This window comes from Moschus berezovskii, chromosome 9 (genome assembly GCF_049115385.1).
Source record: "Moschus berezovskii isolate FMDL1 chromosome 9, NW_MosBer_1.0, whole genome shotgun sequence".
NCBI classification, from domain to species: domain Eukaryota; kingdom Metazoa; phylum Chordata; class Mammalia; order Artiodactyla; family Moschidae; genus Moschus; species Moschus berezovskii.
This window is the reverse complement of record NC_142468.1, coordinates 50,111,247-50,135,488: the sequence shown is the minus strand read 5'-3', so window position 1 is coordinate 50,135,488 and position 24,242 is coordinate 50,111,247. Positions and strand designations below refer to the sequence as shown.

Below are 24,242 nucleotides of genomic sequence, written 5' to 3'. Positions count from 1 at the left end.
CATATATGACAAACCCACAACAAACATCATTCTTAATGGTGAATACTAAAAACATTTCCTGTAAGATCAGGAACATGACAAAGATGTCAACTCTTGCCACTATTATTCAACAAAGTTTTGGAAGTCCCAGCCATGGCAATCAGAGAAGAAAAAGAAAAAAAGGAATCCAAATTGGAAAAGAATTGTAAAACTGTCACTGTTTGCAAATGACATGACACTATACATAGAAAATCCTAAAGATGCTACCAGAAAACTACTAGAACTCATGAATGAATTTGGTAAGCTGCAAGGTTAGAAAATTAATACATAAAAATATTTTGCATTCCTATACACTAACAATGAAAGATGAAAGGGAAATTAAAGAAAATATTCCACTCAGTGTGGCATCAAAAGAATAAAACATCTAGGAATATACCTACCTAAGGAGACAAACATGGACAGCGGAGCCTGTTGGGCAACTGTCCATGGGGTCACAAAGAGTCGGACATGACTAAGCGACTAAGCACAGCACAGCACAGCAAGGAGACAAAAGAACTGTACTAAGAAAACTATAAAATACTGATAAAAGATATCAAAGATGACACACAAACAGATGGAGAGATATACTATTCTCTTGGATTGGAAGAATCAATATTGTGAAAATGACTATACTACCCAAAGCAATCTAGAGATTCAATACAATCCCGATCAAATTATCAATGGCAATTTTTCACAGAATTAGAACAAAGAATTTTACAGTTTGTATGGAAACACAAAAGACTTCAAATGACCAAGCAAATTTCAGAAAGTTTGAGGAGGAAGCTGGAGGAATCCAAGCTGCCTGACTTAAGACTATACAAAGCTACAGTCATCAAAACAATATGGTACAGGCACAAAGTCAGAAATATAGACCAATGGAACAGGATAGGAAGCCCAGAGGTAAACCCACACACCTATGGTCAGCTAATCTATGACAAAGGAGCAACAATATACAATTCAGAAAAAACAGTCTCTTCAATAAGTGGTGCTGGGAAAACAAAACAGCTACATGTAAAAGAATGAAATCAGAACACTCCCTAATAACATATACAAAAAATAAACTCAAAATAGATTAAAGACTAAATGTAAGGCTTGATACTATAAAATTCTTAAAGGAAAACATAGGCAGAGAACTCTGACATAATTTGCGGCCAAGAACTTTTCAATCCACTGTCTATAGTAATGAAAATAAAAACAAAAATAAATAAATGGAAACTAATGAAACAAAACCTTTTGCACAGCAAAGGAAACCACAGACAAGAAGAAAACCCTCAGAATAGGAGAAAATATTTGCAAATGAAGCAACTGACAAGGGATTAATCTCTGAAATACAGAAACAGCTCATGTAGTTTTATAACAAAGAATCAAAAAAAAAAAAAAAAAAAAGAGTGGGGGGACTTCCCTGGCAGTCCAGAGGATAAGACTTCACCTTCCATTCTAAGGAGTGCAGGTTCCATCCCTGGTCAGGGAGCTAAGAACCCACAAGCCTTGTGGCAAAAATAAACACAAAAAATATTTAAAAGATGCAATATTGTTAACAAATTAAATAAAGACTTTAAAAATGGTTCAATCAAAAAAAATTTTTTTTAATGAGTGGAAGTTCTAACTAGACATTTGTCCAAAGACATACAAATGGCCAAGAGGCACATGAAAAGATGCTCATTATCACTAGTCAATAGAGAAATGTAAATCAAAACCACAATGAGGTATCACCTCACACTAGTCAGCATGGCCATCATCAAAAAAATGTACCAACAATAAATTCTGGAGCGGAGGTAGAGGAAAGGGAACCCTCTTGCTCTGTTGGTAGGAATGTAAATTGATACAGCCACTATGGAAAATAGTATGGAAGTTCTTTAAAAAACTAAAAACAGAGCTATCATATGATCTCATTCTTTGGCACATATCCAGAGAAAACTGAAATTCAAAATGGATACATGCACCCCAGTGTGCACTGCAGCATTATTTACGATAGCCAGGACATGGAAGAAGCAACCTAAATGTCCATTGACTGAGGAATGGATAAAAATGTGGTACATATATACAATGGAATATTACTCAGTCATAAACAAGAATGAAATAATGCCATTTGCAGTGACATGGACAGACTGAGAGATTATCATACTGAGTAAAGTAAGCAAACACAGAAAGATAAATATCATATGATATCACTCATATGCAGAAGGGAACAAATGAACTTGTCATAAAACTGAAACTAAGTCACAGATCTAGAAAAAAATTTATGCTAATGAGGAAGTAAGGGGTAGGGAAGGGATAAACTGGTAGACTGGGACTGACATATATATACTACTATATATGAAATAGATAATAAGAACCTCCTATGCAGCTCAAGGAACCCTACTCAATACTTTGTAATGGCCTATATAGGACAAGAACCTAAAAAACAGTGGAGATATATATATATATATGTATATATGACTCACTTTGCTGTACAGCAGAAACTAATACAACATTGTAAATCAATTATACTCCAATAAAATAAAAAACCTCACACATTCTCAAGTCTCACCCATACTACTGAATAATAAAATCTGTGGGTGGGACCCAGGAATCTGTTTTAATAAGCCCTCCGGGTAATTCTGATATGTGCTCAAGTTTGACAACCAGTACCCTGGTAACATAGCCCCTTGTGTTATATATTGGAAAACTGATGTTCAGAGAAAGATATAATAGACTTGAGAGACAAGAAACGTTTTTCCACCATTTATTCCCACAGTGTCTGGCATGTAATATGGGCACATGAAAAAGATCTGCTGGAGGGAAAAATGAATGCCTCCTCCAAAGAGTTGTGCTATCACCTAATGATGGCGCTAGTCCAAACAATATAAACCTAACTTACCAGAAATATACATATTCCTAATGAGTGCATTTCTTTGAAAAGATATGTTCACCATGACATCAAGAATTATAATTTTAAAACTATTACTTTTGAATGTTGCATAAAAAAGGAAGTTACCAAAGGTGATCACTGCTGCTGCTAAGTCACTTCAGTTGTATCCGACTCTGTGTTACCCCATAGACGGAAGCCCACCAGGCTACCCCATCCCTGGGATTCTCCAGGCAAGAACACTGGAGTGGGTTGCCATTTCCTTCTCCAATGTGTGAAAGTGAAGTCGCTCAGTCGTGTCCAACCCTTAGCGACCCCACAGACTGCAGCCTACCTAACAAAAACTAATTCAGTTTTTCCATACCTTGTTATCTTGCCTTAGTTTACTTAACTCTAGTTTATACTTCTCTGCTTCTTCTAGAGCTCTATTTAAGCGAACTTCCATGGCACTTTGGCTAGCAACAGCCTGTTTTTGTAGTCTTCTTTTATTCTCTAATTCCTGTACAGCAAAAGAGACAGATAGAAGATTTATAAACATAAGTTCCCTCTGATATTTTCAATATTTTCCATTTCTATATTCCTTGCTTTCTCCTAAATTATACACACACATACATGGCCAGAGACTGGACACTGAATGATAGAGTTTTCAGGGAATTCCCACACTGAATTTGTTTTAGGAAAATATATCCTTAAAGATATAGTCACAAATCAGGCTTTCAGATTGCTTTTTGTTTGGAATTTTCTGCCTCTTTTACTGATCCCAAGATATAGTATATGTGTCTTCTGTATTTACTTTATAAACAACTTTTTATAACCATAGTTCTCTTGGAAACCTCCCAAAACACCAATTTAAGACATAAATTTTCTCATTAATACTGTGCTTGTGTAAACCTGATAAAATATATCATTTAAGAAATATCTGTTAAATACAAAGCATTCTACAATAGGCAGATAAGAAAACCCCAATTCTGAGCAAAAACAACAGGTTTTAAGGATATTTTTCACATCCTGGCGTGGGTTTAGACCTGCATTTCTGCAAATATACTAAGAGTTGCTGTTGAAGAGTCTACAAGCCACACGGAAAGAAATATGAACATATAGGATAAACTCCAAATTCCATCCCAATCTGGCACCATAATCTCACCTACTCCTACAAATGTTGCCTTCAGCTCTACGGGCAGTACTTGCTTGGGTCTCTCCTGAAGAGTTATGATGTTTCTTGCCTCTGATCTTTTGCTCATGCTCTTCCTTCTGCCCTGATTTCTTGTCACCTCTCATTTTTAACTGGCTAACACCTATTCATCCTTTGGACGGAGGTTCGTGACATTGTACAGGAGACAGGGACCAAGACCATTCCCACGGAAAAGAAATGCAAAAAAGCAAAATGGCTGTCTGAGGAGGCCTTACAAATGGCTGTGAAAAGAAGAGAAGCGAAAAGCAAAGGAGAAAAGGAAAGATATAAGCATCTGAATGCAGAGTTCCAAAGAATAGCAAGGAGAGATAAGAAAGCCTTCCTCAGCGATCAATGCAAAGAAATAGAGGAAAACAACAGAATACGAAAAACAAGAGATCTCTTCAAGAAAATTAGAGATTCCAAGGGAACATTTCATGCAAAGATGGGCTCGATAAAGGACAGAAATGGTATGGACCTAACAGAAGCAGAAGATATTAAGAAGAGGTGGCAAGAATACACAGAAGAACTGTACAAAAAAGAACTTCATGACCAAGATAGTCACGATAACGTGATCACTGACCTAGAGCCAGACATCTTGGAATGTGAGGTCAAGTGGGCCTTAGAAAGCATCACTAGGAACAAAGCTAGTGGAGGTGATGGAAATCCAGTTGAGCTATTTCAAATCCTGAAAGATGATGCTGTGAAAGTGCTGCACTCAATATGCCAGCAAATTTGGAAAACTCAGCAGTGGCCACAGGACTGGAAAAGGTCAGTCTTCAACCCAATCCCAAAGAAAGGGAATGCCAAAGAATGCTCAAACTACCGCACAATTGCACTCATCTCACACACTAGTAAAGTCATGCTCAAAATTCTCCAAGCCAGGCTTCAGCAATATGTGAACCGTGAACTCCCAGATGTTCAAGCAGGTTTTAGAAAAGGCAGAGGAACCAGAGATCAAATTGCCAACATCCGCTGGATCATGGAAAAAGCAAGAGAGTTCCAGAAGAGCATCTATTTCTGCTTCATTGACTATGCCAAAGGCTTTGACTGTGTGGATCACAATAAACTGTGGAACATTCTGAAAGAGATGGGAATACCAGACCACCTGACCTGCCTCTTGAGAAACCTGTATGTAGATCAGGAAGCAACAGTCAGAACTGTACATGGAACAACAGACTGGTTCCAAATAGGAAAAGGAGTACGTCAAGGTTGCATATTGTCACCTTGCTTATTTAACTTATATGCAGAGTACATCATGAGGAATGCTGGGCTGGAAGAAGCACAAGCTGGAATCAAGATTGCTGGGAGAAATATCAATAATCTCAGATATGCAGATGACACCACCCTTATGGCAGAAAGTGAAGAGGAACTCAAAAGCCTCTAGATGAAAGTGAAAGAGGAGAGTGAAAAGGTTGGCTTGAAGCTCAACATTCAGAAAACAAAGATCATGGCATCTGGTCCCATCACTTCATGGGAAATAGATGGAAAAACAGTGGAAACAGTGTCAGACTTTATTTTTTTGGGCTCCAAAATCACTGCAGATGCTGATTGCAGCCATGAAATTAAAAGACACTTATTCCTTGGAAGGAAAGTTATGACCAACCTTGATAATATATTAAAAAGCAGAGACATTACTTTGCCAACAAAGGTCCATCCAGTCAAGGCTATGGTTTTTCCCGTGGTCATGTATGGATGTGAGAGTTGGACTGTGAAGAAAGCTGATCGCCGAAGTATTGATGCCTTTGAACTGTGGTATTGGAGAAGACTCTTCAGAGTCCCTTGTACCCCAAGGAGATCCAACCAGTCCATTCTAAGGGAGATCGATCCTGGGTGTTCATTGGAAGGACTGATGCTGAAGCTGAAACTCCAATACTTTGGCCACCTCATGCGACGAGTTGACTCACTGGAAAAGACTCTGATGCTGGGAAAGGTTGGGGGCGGGAGGAGAAGGGGACGACAGAGAATGAGATGGCTGGATGGCATCACCGACTCTGTGGACATGAGTTTGAGTGAACTCCGGGAGTTGGTGGTGGACAGGGAGGCCTGGCGTGCTGTGATTCATGGGGTCGCGAAGAGTCGGACACGACTGAGTGACTGAACTGAACTAACTAGGGCTATTCACTAGGGTTTTACCTTCTCCCAGGAGCCTTTCCTCACTATCTTCTCAGGCTGGATGAAGTACCCTTTCTTCAGAGATTCTATGGCACGTTGATACACATATATCATAGTGCCTGCTTGTGTGGAACTGAAACTCTCCATTTACTAAATTCCCCTCACTATCCTGTAAGCTTCTCGCGGATAGGAACTACTTTAATTTCTGTGTTCCCAGCACTTCAGTGGCAAATAAAAAGCACTGATACCATGTTTACTGAACTGAATTTTTTTTGTAATACTTAACTCACTCACTTTGCATGCCCTACAATGCCTAGTACATCGCATTATACAAAGCATATACTCAATAAATATCATGGAATTGAAATGATGTAGTTAATAACAGAATTGTCTCTTTTCTTCTAATTTTTTCTCCTGGCTGTATCACTATGTTTTATTTGAAAACTGATCTCCCTGGCTCTGAGTAATTAAGGGGAAAACAAAACAAAACACATGCTGCTCTTTATGCAGGTTTCTAAACAAATCAAACTGTGTCTGGATACCATCTGCTCTCACCAGCCTTCTTCACAGCTTTGTGGGTGGTAGCGACACTGAGAGCAGCCTGACTTCTCTCACTGTTCACACGGAAAAGGCAGATTCTCATTAGCTACCAAGGCCAAAGTTCTTGCTGCTTCATTTCAGCCTCTTCTCATAAGAATACAGAAATGAATCTTTGCCCTTCTCTTTCCTGCTAGAGACTCTGCAACCTACTTTACAGAAAAATGAAAACCCTTCTTTACCACATGATGTTCCCCTATCAATAAATCAATACTAAATCAATACTGCCCCATTTCTTGGAAAAAGTGAAAAAGAAAAACGATAGAAGAATAGTAAGGTAGGAAATAATGTTTTCCTATATGAGAAAATCCACTAAGCAAAGGGTTAATCTTATCAAAAACTTGAAAAGCTTTTTGTTTTCAGCCATGCTTAAATACTTTTTACAAAAGAAAGTACAGACAAGATACCAATGTTATTACTGAGTATTTTTAAGATGAAAACGCCTTAAAACAAGTCTATTATTACTCTATAAATTAAGAAGTTTACATATTGCTAGAGAAAAATTTTATAAAATCACAAGTCCTGAATTTTACACTAACTTTAAAAGAAAAAGCTGGATAGCTTATAGAAAATCAAGTCTAGAGCTCTCCCCGCCGGGGGAAAGGGCTGAGAAGCGGAAGGGGCAGCCAGCTGCTCGCGGTGCGGAGCAGGGTCAGGATGGACGAGGACGTGCTGACCACCCTGAAGATCCTCATCATCGGCGAGAGCGGCGTGGGCAAGTCCAGCCTGCTCTTGAGGTTCACAGATGATACTTTTGATCCAGAACTTGCAGCAACAATAGGTGTTGATTTTAAGGTGAAAACAATTTCAGTGGACGGAAATAAGGCAAAACTTGCAATATGGGATACTGCTGGTCAAGAAAGGTTCAGAACCTTAACTCCCAGCTATTATAGAGGTGCACAGGGTGTTATATTAGTTTATGATGTCACAAGAAGAGATACCTTTGTTAAACTGGATAATTGGTTAAATGAGTTGGAAACATACTGCACGAGAAATGACATAGTAAACATGCTAGTTGGAAATAAAATTGATAAGGAAAATCGTGAAGTTGATAGAAATGAAGGCCTGAAATTTGCACGAAAGCATTCCATGTTATTTACAGAGGCAAGTGCAAAAACCTGTGATGGTGTACAGTGTGCTTTTGAGGAACTTGTTGAAGAGATCATTCAGACCCCTGGACTGTGGGAAAGTGAGAACCAGAATAAAGGAGTCAAGCTGACACACAGGGAAGAAGGCCAAGAAGGTGGAGCATGTGGTGGTTACTGTTCTGTGTTATAAACTCTGGGAAATGCCATCTCTTGCATATTTGATCAGATAATGTCATCTTTCTGTATATAAACTCTCTAACTGCTATTTTAGGGACCTTGCAGTTTGCACATATTTGTTTTGTATCATGGCAGTAAATATTTGTGAGAAAGCCCACTCATTGACTTTTCCAGGTAAAACGTAAGCATGCACAGTTTGCAATCTGCAGTTTTTTATGTAACATAAAATAGATGTACCTTTATAAGTACATTTGATTTTATGATTTACATTCATCATGTGATTTTTTTAAAAATCCATCTCTCTAGTATATGTCGATACAAGGTCTAGTTTGGGTCTCCTTTTCGCTTAAATACTTATCAATTACTGAATTAATTGGTATTGTAGAACTCCCAGGACCACCGGAAGATACACAGGTGTCATCAAACCTGGCAGATTTCCCCTCAGGAATAACAAAGAGCATTATTCCACAGCTTTCCTAGGATGTTCGCTGACGGATTCTCTTTAGTACTAAGCAAAATCCTCTCTGCAGGATGTGGTTGAGGCCAATTTATAATTAAATCCCTGTTTGTTCTGACGATACTTCTGAAGTAGCATTAATATGTTAAAGAAGTTTGGTCTTCCTTGACTTCAAGAGTAGCTCATTGCTTGGCTGGAGTTTTAATTCTGTGATGTGTACATGGCTTCATGAGCCTCTGTGCAGCATTTTGGGTTGTGTGGTATTTGATAGAATGGCAATAAGGTTCCCCCATTTTGGTTTCAGAAGGACAGGAGTAGTATGTTTATGTAACTCATGTAGCACTTATCACCTGTAAAACCAACACCTTTCCCATAAATGTTGGTGGTGTTTGTTCCGGTACTTCAATTATAGCTTGTGTAATGTTAATGAATATCTGTATCTTATGACTTCCATAAATGACTAGTTGATATTCAAAAACATATTTCCGTGTTTTGAGGGTTGGGGGAGAAAAACACTAAACTATCATTTGAAAAGGCATATTGCTTACAGATTTTGATGTGTATGGGAAAATACTGTTGCAGTGAAAATCTTGGTACAAACTTGTACAGACTAATAAATCTTTTACACAGTAAAAAAAAAAAAAAAAAAAAAAGAAAATCAAGTCTAACTTTAAAACTCAAATACTAAGATATCCAAGAAATAATTTGTGATTGTTCCATAATTTTTAATGCATTCATAAGGCACTGGGAGAGTGCAAGAAAGAGGTATACACTGGTAATCAAGTGAAGTGAAAGTCACTCAGTTGGGTCCCACTCTTTGGGACCCCATGGACTATAAAGTCCATGGAATTCTCTAGGCCAGAATACTGGAGTGGGTAGCCTTTTCCTTCTCCAGGGTATCTTCCCACTCAGGGATCAAACCCAGTCTCCAGCATTGCAGGCGAATTGTTTACCAACTGAGCTGTCAGGGAAGTCCTCGGTAACCAAAGTACAAGATAAATATAGCAAATGCTTCAAGGGTCACACAGCCACAGTAGTTCAGATGAGGAATAATCAGATAAGGACAAATAAATGATCAGTGGCTGAGGTTCAAAACACAATAAATTTGGAATTAAAAACCTCCCAGCTGTAATCGATTCAGCTTCTACATCTGAAATTGGGAGTAATATATATGTCTAATAGGTCTTACTTATTCAACACATTTATCAAGCACTTACTTACTACATTGCCAGGTATTACATACTACATGATGGGGCTTCCTTAATAGCTCAGACAGTAAAGAATCTGCCTGAAATGCAGGAGACCTGAGTTTGATCCCTGGGTCAGGAAGATCCCTTGGAGAAGGAATGGCTACCCACACCAGTATTCTTGCCTGGAGAATTCCGTGGACTGGGGAGGATAGCAGCCTATAGTCCAAGGTGCTGCAGAGTTGGACATGATTAAGCGACTAACACAACAGCAACAATACTACATGATGGACATGTGATAATTAACCAACGTTCTACTCTCATAAAGCCTGCACTCTAGAGGAAGATACAGATGATAAACACATACTTACATACCCACATGTAACATCTTACAGTAATAAGGCCTATGAAGAAAAAGGGTAAGAGGACAGAGGAGGGAATTTCCTGGCAGTCTGGTGGTTTGGACTCCGTGTTTCCACTGCCATGGGCCTAGGTTTAATCCTTATCAGGGAACTAAGATCCCACAAACAGCTTGGCATGGCCAACAAGAAAGGATTAAAAAAAAAAAAAAGAGGACAGAGCAATGGGTAAGGGACATAATTATTTAAGATACAGCGGTTAGGGGAAGGCTTCCAAATGAGGGAATGATTCATGTCTCGATCTGGAGGAACAAAAAGACAAAGACCCTGAGGTAGAAACCCATGTGACATATTCAAAGATCACATACAAAGGTCAGTGTGGCTTCAGATGAGGGACACATGCAGTTTTAGGTCTTGAGATCGCAGAAACAGCCAGGGAGATGTTAGATAGACCTTGTAAACCCTACCTCAGAGTTTGGATTTTATTCTGAATGACATGAAAAATCTCTGGAGGGTTTTAGTAGAGAGTGTGTGTGTGTGTGTGTGTGTTGATCTAAGTTTTTCTAAGGATTGCAGTTAACCCTTGAACAACATGGGTTTCAACTATGTGGATCCATTCACGTGTAAAAAACTTTTCAATAGTAAATACTACAGAAATACATGGTCTACTGCTGGATGTGGAACTATGGGTACACAAGTACAGAGGAACTGAGAACACACAGGGCCTGGGGCTCAAAGAAAGATCACAGCAAGAAGTGGAAACGAGGAAGTGATGAACATATGGATGGTACACCAAGCCCTGGAAATCAATGACGTATCTCAGAACTGGATGAAGACATAGAAAAGAGTCAAGGACTGAGCCTTGGATACTCCAACGTGGAAAGGTCAGGAAAACAAGGAAGCAAATTATGAGTGTGATGCTCCAGAAGTCAAATCAACTGTTTAAGGAGGAAGAAATAAACTATGTCAAATGCTGTGTGTTGGTATCAATTATTATGAATAAAAACAACTGACTAGAACTGTAATGTGAATTACTGAGAAGCAGAGTAGAGATGGTAGTCTAATTTTTAATTTCAAGAGAATGGCAAATGATGAATAAAGAAATTGAGCATAGGCATTTTAAGAAGCTTTTGCTATAAAGTGGAGGGCCAGAGATAATTATGAGATCTAGGGAAGAAAAATATATATATTGGAGATTCTACGGCATGTTTGCATTCAATATGCCAGCAAATTTGGAAAACTCAGCAGTGGCCACAGGACTGGAAAAGGTCACTTTTCATTCCAATCCCAAAGAAAGACAATGCCAAAGAATGCTCAAACTACCGCATGCTAGTAAAGTCATGCTCAAATATCTCCAAGCCAGGCTTTAGCAATACGTGAACCATGAACTTCCAGATGTTCAAGCTGGTTTTAGAAAAGGCAGAGGAACCAGAGATCAAATTGCCAACATCCGCTGGATCATGGAAAAAGCAAGAGAGTTCCAGAAAAACATCTACTTCTGCTTCATTGACTATGCCAAAGCCTTTGACTGTGTGGATCACAATAAACTGTGGAAAATTCTGAAAGAGATGGGAATCCCAGACCACCTGACCTGCCTCTTGAGAAACCTGTATGCAGGTCAGGAAGCAAGTTAGAACTGGACATCGAACAACAGACTGGTTCCAAATAGGAACCAGTCAAGGCTGTATATTGTCACCCTGCTTATTTAACTTATATGCAGAGTACATCATGAGGAACGCTGGGCTGGAAGAAGCACAAGCTGGAATCAAGATTGCCAGGAGAAATATCAATAACCTCAGATATGCAGATGACACCACCCTTATGGCAGAAAGTGAAGAGGAACTCAAAAGCCTCTTGATGAAAGTGAAAGAGGAGAGTGAAAAAGTTGGCTTAAAGCTCAACATTCAGAAAACTAAGATCATATCATTTGGTTCCATCACTTCATGGCAAATAGATGGAGAAACAGTGGAAACAGTGTCAGACTTTATTCTGGGGGGCTCCAAAATCACTGCAGATGGTGACTGCAGCCATGAAATTAATAGATGCTTACTCCTTGGAAGGAAAGTTATGACCAACCTAGATAGCATATTAAAAAGCAGAGACATTCCTTTGCCAACAAAGGTCCGTCTAGTCAAGGCTATGGTTTTTCCCGTGGTCATGTATAGATGTGAGAGTCGGACTGTGAAGAAAGCTGATCGCCAAAGAATTGATGCTTTTGAAGTGTGGTGTTGGAGAAGACTCCTGAGAGTCCCTTGGACTGCAAGGAGATCCAACCAGTCCATTCTAAAGGAGATCAGTCTTGGGTGTTCATTGGAAGGACTGATGCTAAAGCTGAAACTCCAATACTTTGGCTACCTCATGCAACGAGTTGACTCACTGGAAAAGACTCTGATGCTGGGAGGGATTGGGGGTGGGAGGAGACGGGGACGACAGAGAATGAGATGGCTGGATGGCAACACCGAATCGATGGACATGAGTTTGAGTGAACTCTGGGAGTTGGTGATGGACAGGGAGGCCTGGCATGCTGTGATTCATGGGGTTGCAGAGTCGGACACGACTTAGCGACTGAACTGAATGGCATGTTTGTATGCTAATGCAAATAATTACATAGATAAAGTAAATTTGATTTTTGCAAGAGAAAGAAAGATAGGATAATCATAGGAGCAAAGTCCTTGAGTAAGAAATACTGTACGGGATCCAGTGTAAAGTGAGGTGATAAGCTTCAGACAAAAGAGGGAGTAATAATGAGGGGGAAAGCAGAGTAGATGAGGGTACAGAGACCAAGAGACTGACAGTAACATTTTCTGTTTTCTTAGTAAAATAGGGGGAAAAAGTCATGCACTGAGAATGGTAACACTGGAAGAGGCACTGGATTCATGAGGGGAAAAGATCACCTGTTTAATAATCACCTCTGACAATGGGAGAGGAGGAAACTGACTTCTCAGAAAGTAGAAGAGGAAAACAGCACTACACTTGATATTTAGAAATAAAATTAAAGTAGCACCAATCTGGTTGGCTGTTCACTTAGGCAGGGAGTATGGGTGGGGGGCAGGGATTAGGTTGGGTTTTGCCACACAGCACTAGCAGGGAAATTAAGAATATATTCAATAGATAACTAAGTCATGTACCATGGAACCTAAGTTGGGGAAGAAGGATATAAAAAACATAAGGGAAGGCATAGTGAAGTCGCTCAGTCATGTCCGACTCTTTGCGACCCCATGGACTGTAGCGTAGCAGGCTCCTCCCTCCATGGGATTCTCGAGGCAAGAGTACTGGAGCGGGTTGCCATTTCCTTAGAGCTATGTAATAAAATATAAAAAAACGAGACTACACAATTATTATATATATATGATAGATATATAAATATTAAACCAAGCCAAGGTACCATTCATATCATGATTTTGCAGGACACAGATAGACAAAAACGCAAAAAAGTTTTCTTTGCAAGATAAGGAAATGACCTGAAGGAGGTGAGAAAATGCTTTTGAGGAGTTTTTATTATGAAAGCAGAAAAGAATAAAGCAGCTTCAGGAAATGACACAGAGATCAATTTTACCTGAAGCAAGGTAACTAAAGGGCAGACTTTTTTTTTCCAAAGGTGAGTTATTAATGTTAATAGGAGCATTACTATGACACATTCACAATCAGATAAATTGTGGAGTGTTCAGTTCAGTTCAGTTCAGTCGCTCAGTTGTGTCCGACTCTCTGCGACCCCATGAATCACAGCACGCCAGGCCTCCCTGTCCATCACCAACTCCCGGAGTTCACTCAAACTCATGTCCATCCAGCCATCTCATTCTCTGTCGTCCCCTTCTCCTCCCGCCCCCAATCCTCCCCAGCATCAGAGTCTTTTCCAGTGAGTCAACTTGTCGCATGAGGTGGCCAAGTATTGGAGTTTCAGCCTTAGCATCACCAGCAACTTTATTGTAACCCAAAAACAAATAAAACTGAGATTAAGTCTTCCAGCCATGAAGAAATAATAAATAGCTAATATAAAAAGGCACTGTAAACAGCTAGAAATAATGATTAAGATATGTTAAATAACTATTTACAGATACTGGAAAACAGTAGGGTTGTGATTCCTGAGAAGAGGGAAACAAATGAGTTTTACAATCACCCCAGCATTCTTCTGGGAGACAATTTTCACACAGTACCTACAGGGAAGAGAAAATGCAAAAACAGTCCATTGAGTTGAGGAAACAGATCAGTTTCCTGAGGAGACTGAAGCAGCTAGGAATTTATATGAAGGTTCAAGTAAGGAGGAACTACATTAGGAGAGAGCTTCACAAATCTACTTTGGAGGTCCCCTGAGTTCACTGTGGACTAGGCCACACCTTAATACATGGAAACCCAACAAGGCCAGACAAAAAACAATTGGGGAGCTGTAAATACAGCAAATCCCATAGATCACACAGGGCAGGAAGACATTTGGGCTCTAACTAGCCAGAATGGACAATCCGCAATGATCATCTGGGGTATTTGGTGGAGATCATGAAAGGTCTCTTCAGGGGAAGCATTAAGGGTAGAGTTGAACTATCGCTGAAGGCTGCTCTAGACACACTCTCGTAAAACTTAAAAACAGGCCTCAAAAGGATTAAACTGGCAAATAACTACCTGTAAAAATCCAACACTGTCTTCAAAAAGCACACTAAATAGAATCATTCAACAATGGCATTCAGTAAAAAAACACTAACCAAGCCAAGAAGCAGGAAAATGTGACCTATAGCCAGAAGAAAAAAATCAGTCCATAGAAACAAATCATAAGTGAGAAATATAACGGGTCCAGCTAACAAAGCTGTCAAAGAGCTATTTTAATTATACATAAGTGATTAAAGCAAAACAATTTAATGAGAAGATAAATTGAAGATGCAAAGGAAAATCACATGGAACTTCTATAGATGAATATATAAAAGTGAGTATCTCTGCTTAGGTATAGGGGCATACTAGACATTACAGGTAGCTCAGACAGTAAAGAATCTGCCTGCAATGCAGGAGACCTGGGTTCAATCCCTGGGTCAGGAAGATCCCCTGGAGTAGGAGATGGTAACCCGCTCCACTATTCTCACCTGGAGAATTCCATGGACAGATAAGCCTGGCGGGCTATAGTCCATGGTGTCACAAAGAGTCAGACACAACTGAGCAACTAACACTAACAGATACTACATACAAAGAAAAGATCAGTAACCTACTGAAGATAAAGCAACAGACTATAGAGAACATAAGAAAAAAAAGGCTAAAAACAGCTCATTAGTAACCTAAATATCATTGATATTATTAATGTGGAAATATCAAGTAATCTAACAGAAGTATAATTATAGACTCAAGCCGGGGAGCGAGACAGGAACCCACAGATTCAAAAAGCTTAACAAGGGCTTCCCTGGTGGCTCAGTGGTTAAGAATACACCTGCCAATGCAGGAGACATGGGTTAAATCCCTGGTCCAAGAAGATCCCATGTGCCAGAGGGCAGCTAAGCCCATGAGCCACAACTACTGAGCCTGTGCTCTAGAGCCCAAGAGCTGCAGTTATTGAGCCCACATGCCACAACTACTAAAGCCTGCATGCCTAGAGCCTGGTGCTCCGCAACAAGAGAAACCACTGCAATGAGAAGTCCATGCACTGCAACAAAAAGTAGCCCCCACTTACTGCAACTAGAGCAGTGCCCACACAGCAACGAAGACCCAGCATAACCAAAAATAAATAAACTTATTTAAAAACAAGCTAGGGAAAAAAAGCTCAATAAACTTCAGGCAGAATACCTACTCCATGCTGAGAAAACTGAGAAAGCACATCATTACGACATTGCTGAAAACCACCAATGAAGAGAGTGTCTTAAAAACAGAGAAAAAGACACACTGCCTACAAAAATAGAATGAAAAGAATTACTGTGGACTTTTAGTCAGAAACTATAAATATATAAATCAGAGTACATCTTTAAACAAAGAAAACAAAAAACAAAACAAGTCAATTGATAATTCTATACCTTGTGAAAAATACCCTTCAAATATTAAAGCACTCAAAAACACACAAGTGCATACAAAAACTAATAAAATCTGAATAATGTCTATGGATTGTACCAATGTCAGTCTCCTCATTTTAATACTGTACAATTATGTTAGGTATTACCCTTGAGGAAAACTGAGTGAAGGGTACACAGGACTTCTCTGTACATGTATTTTTGCAACTTCATGTGAATCTATAATCATTTCAAAATAAAAAGGTTTTTTTTTTAGGTAAGGAAAAACAGTCTTTTACAGAGAAACAAAAAGAGAAGTAGTGACTACTAAACTGGCACCACAAAAATTGAAAAGGTAGTTATTTAAAAAAAAAAGAAAAGGTACTTATTTCAAGCAGAAGTATGGAAAAACATCTAGAGTGAAGAATACAAGAAATGGCAAATATCTTCATCTCTTTAAAATACAAATGAGTGTTAAAAGAGAAAATGTTGTGAGATGTATGACATTTAAAGATAAATGTATGACCACAAAAGAAGCAGATGGAGTATACTGTGAGGGTGCTATGTTATATGTGAAATACTATAACATGATTTGAAGGTAGACCATAATATGTTAAATATGTATATTGTAAACTTTAAATCTAAACTGAGCTATAGCTAATGTTGGAGAAAAATGGAATACTAAAAAATATTCAATTCAAAGGAGGAAAAAATAACAAAGAAAAATAGGGAAAAATAGGAAACAAATAGGAAGATAGCAAATTTAAATCCAAACACCAAAACCTGTATTAATGTAAATGAACTGAACATTCCAATAAGAGACAAAGGCTGTCAGAGTGGATAAAGAATCAAAAGTCAAATATGTGGTTTCTGTAACAAACTCATTTTCAGCAGAGACAGATTAAAAGTAAAAAGATGACAAAAGACAGTCAAGCTGGAGGAGTAGGAGAATGTGGAGTTTCAGTTCAGTTCAGTCGTTCAGTCGTGTCCGACTCTCCGCAACCCCATGAATCACAGCACGCCAGGCCTCCCTGTCCATCACCAACTCCCGGAGTTCACTCAAACTCATGTCCACAGAGTCGGTGATGCCATCCAGCCATCTCATTCTCTGTCGTCCCCTTCTCCTCCCGCCCCCAACCTTTCCCAGCATCAGAGTCTTTTCCAGTGAGTCAACTCGTCGCATGAGGTGGCCAAAGTATTGCAGTTTCAGCTTTAGCATCAGTCCTTCCAATGAACCCCAGGATCGATCTCCCTTAGAATGGACTGGTTGGATCTCCTTGCGGTACAAGGGACTCTCAAGAGTCTTCTCCAACACCACAGTTCAAAAGCATCAATTCTTCGGCGATCAGCTTTCTTCACAGTCCAACTCTCACATCCATACATGACCACGGGAAAAACCATAGCCTTGACTAGATGGACCTTTGTTGGCAAAGGAATGTCTCTGCTTTTTAATATATTATCAAGGTTGGTCATAACTTTCCTTCCAAGGAATAAGCGTATTTTAATTTCATGGCTGCAATCAGCATCTGCAGTGATTTTGGAGCCCCCCAAAATAAAGTCTGACACTGTTTCCACTGTTTTTCCATCTATTTCCCATGAAGTGATGGGACCAGATGCCATGATCTTTGTCTTCTGAATGTTGAGCTTCAAGCCAACCTTTTCACTTTCCTCTTTCACTTTCATCAAGAGGCTTTTGTGTTCCTCTTCACTTTCTGCCATAAGGGTAGTGTCATCAGCATATCTGAGATTATTGATATTTCTCCCAGCAATCTTGATTCCAGCTTGTGCTTCTTCCAGCCCAGCGTTCCTCATGATGTACTCTGCATATAAGTTAAATAAGCAAGGTGACAATATTCAGCCTTGACGTACTCCTTTTCCTATCTGGAACCAGTCTGTTGTTCCATGTACAGTTCTGACTGTTGCTTCCTGACCTGCATACAGGTTTCTCAAGAGGCAGGTCAGGTGGTCTGGGATTCCCATCTCTTTCAGAATGTTCCACAGTTTATTGTGATCCACACAGTCAAAGGCTTTGGCATAGTCAATGAAGCAGAAATAGATGTTTTTCTGGAACTCTCTTGCTTTCTCCATGATCCAGCGGATGTTGGCAATTTGGAGTTTATCTCTCTCCGAATGCATTAAGAATCACCTATAAATGGAACAATTCTCACAGAGCACTAGCTGAACACTAGCAGAGGACCTCAGACACCTGAAAGGACATGAAAGATCCCCACCTAACCAGGCAGGACAAAAGAAAGACAGGAAGAGGAAGAGCAGAGGAAGAGGGACAGGACCAGCACCTCTGGGTGGGGAGCTAAAGCAGAAGAGAGGTTCCTGCACCCAACGAAGCCCCCTTCCTGTTGGGGAAATCAGATAGGAAAGAGGGGGAGCTTCAGGTGCTATTCGAAGGAGAGCAGAGCAACAGTCTGGGGCAGGCAGGACAGAGTTAGACCTACCTGGCAGACAGGGGCTTGGTGCTGGAACTTGGCATTTAGAGACAAAGCCTGGGTACAGGACTCGAGTTAGTTGCAGGGAGATGGTCTGAGGGGACAGGAGTGAGGAAATCCACAACCTGGAATGCTCGTGGAGGAAACACTGAAGAGAGGCGTCTTTACTGAGTGATGCAAGAGGAGTGGGGCCATCTGTAGCCTCTCTCCCCTGGCACCGGCCCTTCCTCCCAAGGCACTTGGAAGGGCTCTGGCTGGGGCCAGCTCTCTCATGCCAGGGTTGCCAGCGTCCCTCTGAGCCCCTCGTCCCCACTAGGGCTCCAGCAACTCCAGCTGCCAATGCCTCCACAACCCTTCCTCACCGAGGAGGATTCCTGTGTTCCAGGGCAGCCTCAGGAGCAGACTCCTGTGGGTGGCCCACATGCAGAGGTGGGGCTCAAGCTACAGCTGGGCCCCAGGGGCTGTGCAACTAAGGAACAAAAAGTGAAACCTCTCCTCCCAGCTGGGCAACCTAGAACTGACACCACCACAACAGCCTTTGTAAACAAAGAAGCTACAGAACATCTAAATGGATAATGAGTACTCCTGCAGCCAAGACAGGTCTTACCTTTAACAGCTTTACACTTTGTGAGCATACATACATGGGGGCTGGGCCAGGCCAGAGGATGAACTGCCCCCACTGTGCCTACAGTGGATCCATATCCATGTTAACTGTATCTTGGGACCTGCCTTCAATAGATCTATACTGGTGGCCTGGTGAAAATAACATCTGACAGACACTAGGGCCAACTGCCAGCATATAGTTAAGGTGGGGCCCAGAGCAGTGCCAAGGGCAGTGTGATCAGAGAGCTCATACAACAGGAAAGACATAACAGTGCACACCCATTGGTGAACAGCTCCAGAGGAGGAATACTCAGTGGCTTTCCTCCCAGTGGGAATGCTCCAATTCCAATTTCTCACATATGCAGATCAAAAACACACCTAAGAAACAGACCTGGGGGCCTCTAATCCAACAACTAGGGAACAGAACCCCATCTCTGACAGGGAAGTGATAACAGAGCACAAGGAAGGCCCTGCTCAACATCCAGTGCAGACTCTGGTTACCACAACGTAAGTCACACCTCCTATAAAGGGGATAACTGCCAGCATACACAGAAGAAAGAAGTGGCAGACACTTATACTAAAAACAACACACGCACCAAAGATTATTAAACCTACAAAGGCTACACAGGAATGTTTCTACATAAAATAGCCCTCAAATATAGTCTGAGGGTCTGGCACTGGGTGGAAGAACCCTTGGGGCACAGTTTTAAAGGCCAGCAGGACTTGAGTGTAGGAGTTCCACAGGGCTGGGGAAAACAGAGATTCTACTCTAGACGGTGCACACAAGGTCTCACATGCACTGGGATCCTGCAAAGAGCAGTACCTCAACAGGAACCCAGGCTACACATACCAAGGGGTCTGAGGTCAACTATGACTCACCATGAAGGCAAAGACACTGGTGGTGGTAGTCCCAGGGAAACAGATCTGAATGAGCTCTCTCGGAGGTCCACATTTTGGCACCAAGATCTGGCTCCACCCAACAACCTGCAGGCTCCAGTGCTGAAAGCCTCAGACCAAACAACAACCAAGATGGGAACACAGCCCATTACAGAAAACAGGATGCTAAAAGTCATACTGAACTCACAGCCACCTGAAAACACACCCCATGACATGGCCTTGCTCATCACAAGGGACAAGAGCCACCTCTACCCACCAGTGGGTAAGTACCAATCCCTCCCGCCAAGAAGTCTGCATAAGCCCCTAGACCAACCTTACCCACCACGGAGCAGACACCAGAACAAGAGGAACTAAGATTCTACAGCCTCTGGAAAGGAGACCTCAAACACAGAAAGTTAGACAAAATGAGACAACAGAGTAATATGCTAAAGAGGAAGGAACAAGCTAAAAATTCACAAGAGCAACTAAATGAAGAGGAGACAGGAAATCTACCCGAAAAAGAATTCAGAGTAATGACAGTAACAATGATATCCAAAATCTTAAGGAAAAAATGGAGGCAAACTGAATACAACACCAAAGATAGTTATCAAATCACAGGAGAACAAAAGAGGAAGGGAATAAAAAGATCTACAAAAACAAACCCAAAACAATTAAGAAAGTGGAAATAGGAACATACACACTAGTAATTACTTTAAATGTAAATGGTTTAAATGCTCCAAACAAAAGACATGGACTGGCTGAATGGATAAAATACAAGACCTGTACATATGCTGTCTATGAAAGATATATTTCAGACCTAGGGATACATATAGACTGAAAGTGATGTGATAGAAAAAGATATCCCATGGAAATGGAAATCAAGGCAGGAATACCAATACTAATATAAGATAGGATAGACTTTAAAGACTATTACAAGAGACAAGGAAGGACACTACACAATGTTTAAGAGATCAATCCAAGAAGACATAAAAATTGTATATATGCTTCCCTGGTGGCTCAGACGATAAAGAATCCACCTGCAATGCAGGAGACCTGAGTTCGATCCCTGGGTTGGGAAGATCCTCTGGAGAAGGGAATTGCTACCTACTCCAGTATTCCTGCCTTGAGAATCCCATGGAGAGAGGAGCCTGGCAGGCTACAGTCCATGGGTCACAAAGAGTTGGACACGACTGAGTGACTAAGCACATACAGGAGCACCTCAATATATAAGGCAAATGCTAACAGCCATAAAGGGGAAAATCAACAGTAACACATTAGTAGTGGGGAACTTTAACACCTCACTTACACCAGTGGACATCATCCAAACAGAAAATTAATACAGAAACACAAGTCTTAAATGTCACATTACACCAGACAAACTATTAACTATAGTACATTCCATCTGAAAGTATGCACTTTCTTCTCAACTGTACATGGAACAATCTCCAGGATAGGTCACATCTTGGGCCACAAATCAAGCATCAGTAAATTTAAGAAAAATGAAATCATATCAAGCATTTTCCAATCACAACTATGTAAGATTAGAAAGCAACTACAGAAAAATAAATATATATACGTGTGTGTGTGTGTGTGTGTGTGTATAAAAACACAAACACAAAGAGGCTAAACAACCAGTGGATCACTAAAGAAATCAAAGAGGAAATAAAAAAATGCAATGAGAACACAACAACCCAAAACCTATGGGATGCAGCAAAAGCAGTTTTAAGAGGGAAGTTTATAGCAATGCAATCTTACCTCAGGAAACAAGACAAATCTCAAATAAACAACCTAAACTTAAAGCAACTACAGAAAGAAGAACAAACAAAACCCAAAGTTAGTAGAAGGCTAGGAATCAGAAACATCAGAGCAGAAATAAATGAAATAGAAATGAACAGAACAATAACAAAGATTAATAAAAAAAAAACTAAAGGCTGGTTCTTTGAGAAGATGAACAAAATTGATAAAGCTTTAGCTACATTCATCAAGAAAAATGCGAGAGGGCTCAATAAAACTAGAAATGAAAAAGAAGTTACAACAGACATTACAGAAATACAAATGATCATAAGAGATTATTACAAGCAACTAAACACAAATAAAATGGACAACCTAGAACAAATGGAAAAATTCTTAGAAAGTTGCAATCTTCCAAAACTGATCCAGGAAGAAATAAAAAATATGAACATATCAATTACAAGTATTGAAACTGTGATTAAAACCTTCCAACAAACAAAAGTCCAGGACCAGATGGCTTCACAAGAGAATTATATAATACATTTAAAGAAGAGTGAACACGTACTCTTCTGAAACTCTTCCTAAAAGTAGCAGATGAAGGAATACTCCCAAGCTCATTCTATGAGGCTATCATCATCCTGACATCAAAACCAGACAAATATCACACACAAAAAAATTATAGGCCAACAACAAACAAATGAAAATATGCTCAACATCACTGATTACTGGAGAAGTGTAAATCAAAAATACGATACTAGTCTGAATGGCTACCATCAAAAAATCGACAAACAAATGTTGGAGAGGGTGTGGAGAAAAGGGAATGCTCTTGGACTGATGGGGGAAATGTTAATTGATACAACCACTATGGAAAACAATATGGAGGTTCCTTATAAAACTAAAACTATCATATGACTCAGCAATCCCACTACTGGGCATATACCATAAGAAAACCATAATGTAAAAAGATGTTAATACATGTACCCCAATATTCACAGCAGAACCATTTATAATAGCCAGGACATGGAAGCAACCTGAACAGCCACTAAGAGATGACTGGATAAAGAAATGTGGTACATATATACAATGGAATATTCAGTTCAGTTCAGTTCAGTTCAGTTCAGTCGCTCAGTCGTGTCCGACTCTCCGCGACCCCATGAATCACAGCACGCCAGGCCTCCCTGTCCATCACCAACTCCCGGAGTACACTCAAACTCATGTCCACAGAGTCGGTGATGCCATCCAGCCATCTCATTCTCCGTCGTCCCCTTCTCCTCCCGCCCCCAACCTTTCCCAGCATCAGAGTCTTTTCCAGTGAGTCAACTCGTCGCATGAGGTGGCCAAAGTATTGGAGTTTCAGCTTTAGCATCAGTCCCTCCAATGAACATCCAGGATTGATCTCCTTTAGAATGGACTGGTTGGATCTCCTTGCAGTATAAGGGACTCTCAAGAGTCTTCTCCAACACCACAGTTCAAAAGCATCGATTCTTCGGCGATCAGCCTTCTTCACAGTCCAACTCTCACATCCATACATGACCACGGGAAAAACCATAGCCTTGACTAGACGGACCTTGGTTGGCAAAGTAATGTCTCTGCTTTTTAATATACTATCAAGGTTGGTCATAACTTTCCTTCCAAGGAGCAAGCGTCTTTTAATTTCATGGCTGCAATCAGCATCTGCAGTGATTTTGGAGCCCAAAAAAACAAAGTCTGACACTGTTTCCACTGTTTTTCCATCTATTTCCCATGAAGTGATGGGACCAGATACCATGATCTTTGTTTTCTGAATGTTGAGCTTCAAACCAACTTTTTCACTCTCCTCTTTCACTTTCATCAAGAGGCTTTTGAGTTCCTCTTCACTTTCTGCCATAAGGGTAGTGTCATCTGCATATCTGAGGCAATGGAATATTACTCAGCCATAAAAAGGAATGAAATGGGTCATTTGCAGTGATGTGGTGAACCTAGAGACTATCCTACAAAGTGAAGTCAGTCAGCGAGAGAGAAACATATATTGTATATTAATGCATACATATGGAATCTAAAAAAATAGTACTGATGACCCTATTTGCAGGGCAGGAATAGAGATGCAGACTTAGAGAAAAGAATTGTGGACACAGTGACAGGAAGGAGAGGGTGATGAATTGAGAAAGTATCACTGACAAATAAACACTGCTGCTGCTGCTGCTAAGTCACTTCAGTCGTGTCCGACTCTGTGTGACCCCATAGACGGAAGCCCACCAGGCTCCCCCATCCCTGGGATTCTCCAGGCAAGAACACTGGAGTGGGTTGCCATTTACTACCATGTGTAAAATAGACAGCTGGTGGGAAGCTGCTGGATAGCACAGGGAGCTCAGCTCCATGCTTTTGGATGACCTAGAGGGTGGGATGGGAGGAAGAATTGGAGGGAGGCTCAAGAGGAAGGGGATATATGTACACACATAGCTGATTCACATCACTGCACAGTGGAAATGAACACAACATTGTAAAGCAGTCACACTCCAATTAAAAAAATAATAATTACACACTAATATCACTAAAGAGCACTAAAGAACTGAATTCAACAACACATTAAAAGGATCATTCACCATGGTCAAGTGGGATTTATCCTAGGGATGTATAA

At 40.4% G+C, this 24,242-nt stretch overlaps 1 protein-coding gene and 1 pseudogene across 6 annotated transcripts in view; one reads left to right on the top strand and one right to left on the bottom strand.

Annotated features, from left to right (window-relative positions):
• TEX9 (testis expressed 9) overlaps positions 1-24,242 on the bottom strand; it is a 169,943-nt gene that overhangs the window by 33,047 nt on the left and 112,654 nt on the right. For 5 of the 6 annotated variants that reach the window (XM_088839640.1, XM_088839641.1, XM_088839639.1 and 2 more), the window contains one exon: positions 3,231-3,365. The exons of the other annotated variant lie outside the window; for it this stretch is intronic. In XM_088839640.1, the coding sequence (XP_088695766.1) occupies positions 3,231-3,365 (135 nt within the window). The remainder of the gene's footprint in view (positions 1-3,230; positions 3,366-24,242) is intronic. 6 annotated transcript variants of the gene reach the window in all.
• LOC129562821 (ras-related protein Rab-18 pseudogene) lies at positions 7,327-8,246 on the top strand (annotated as a pseudogene).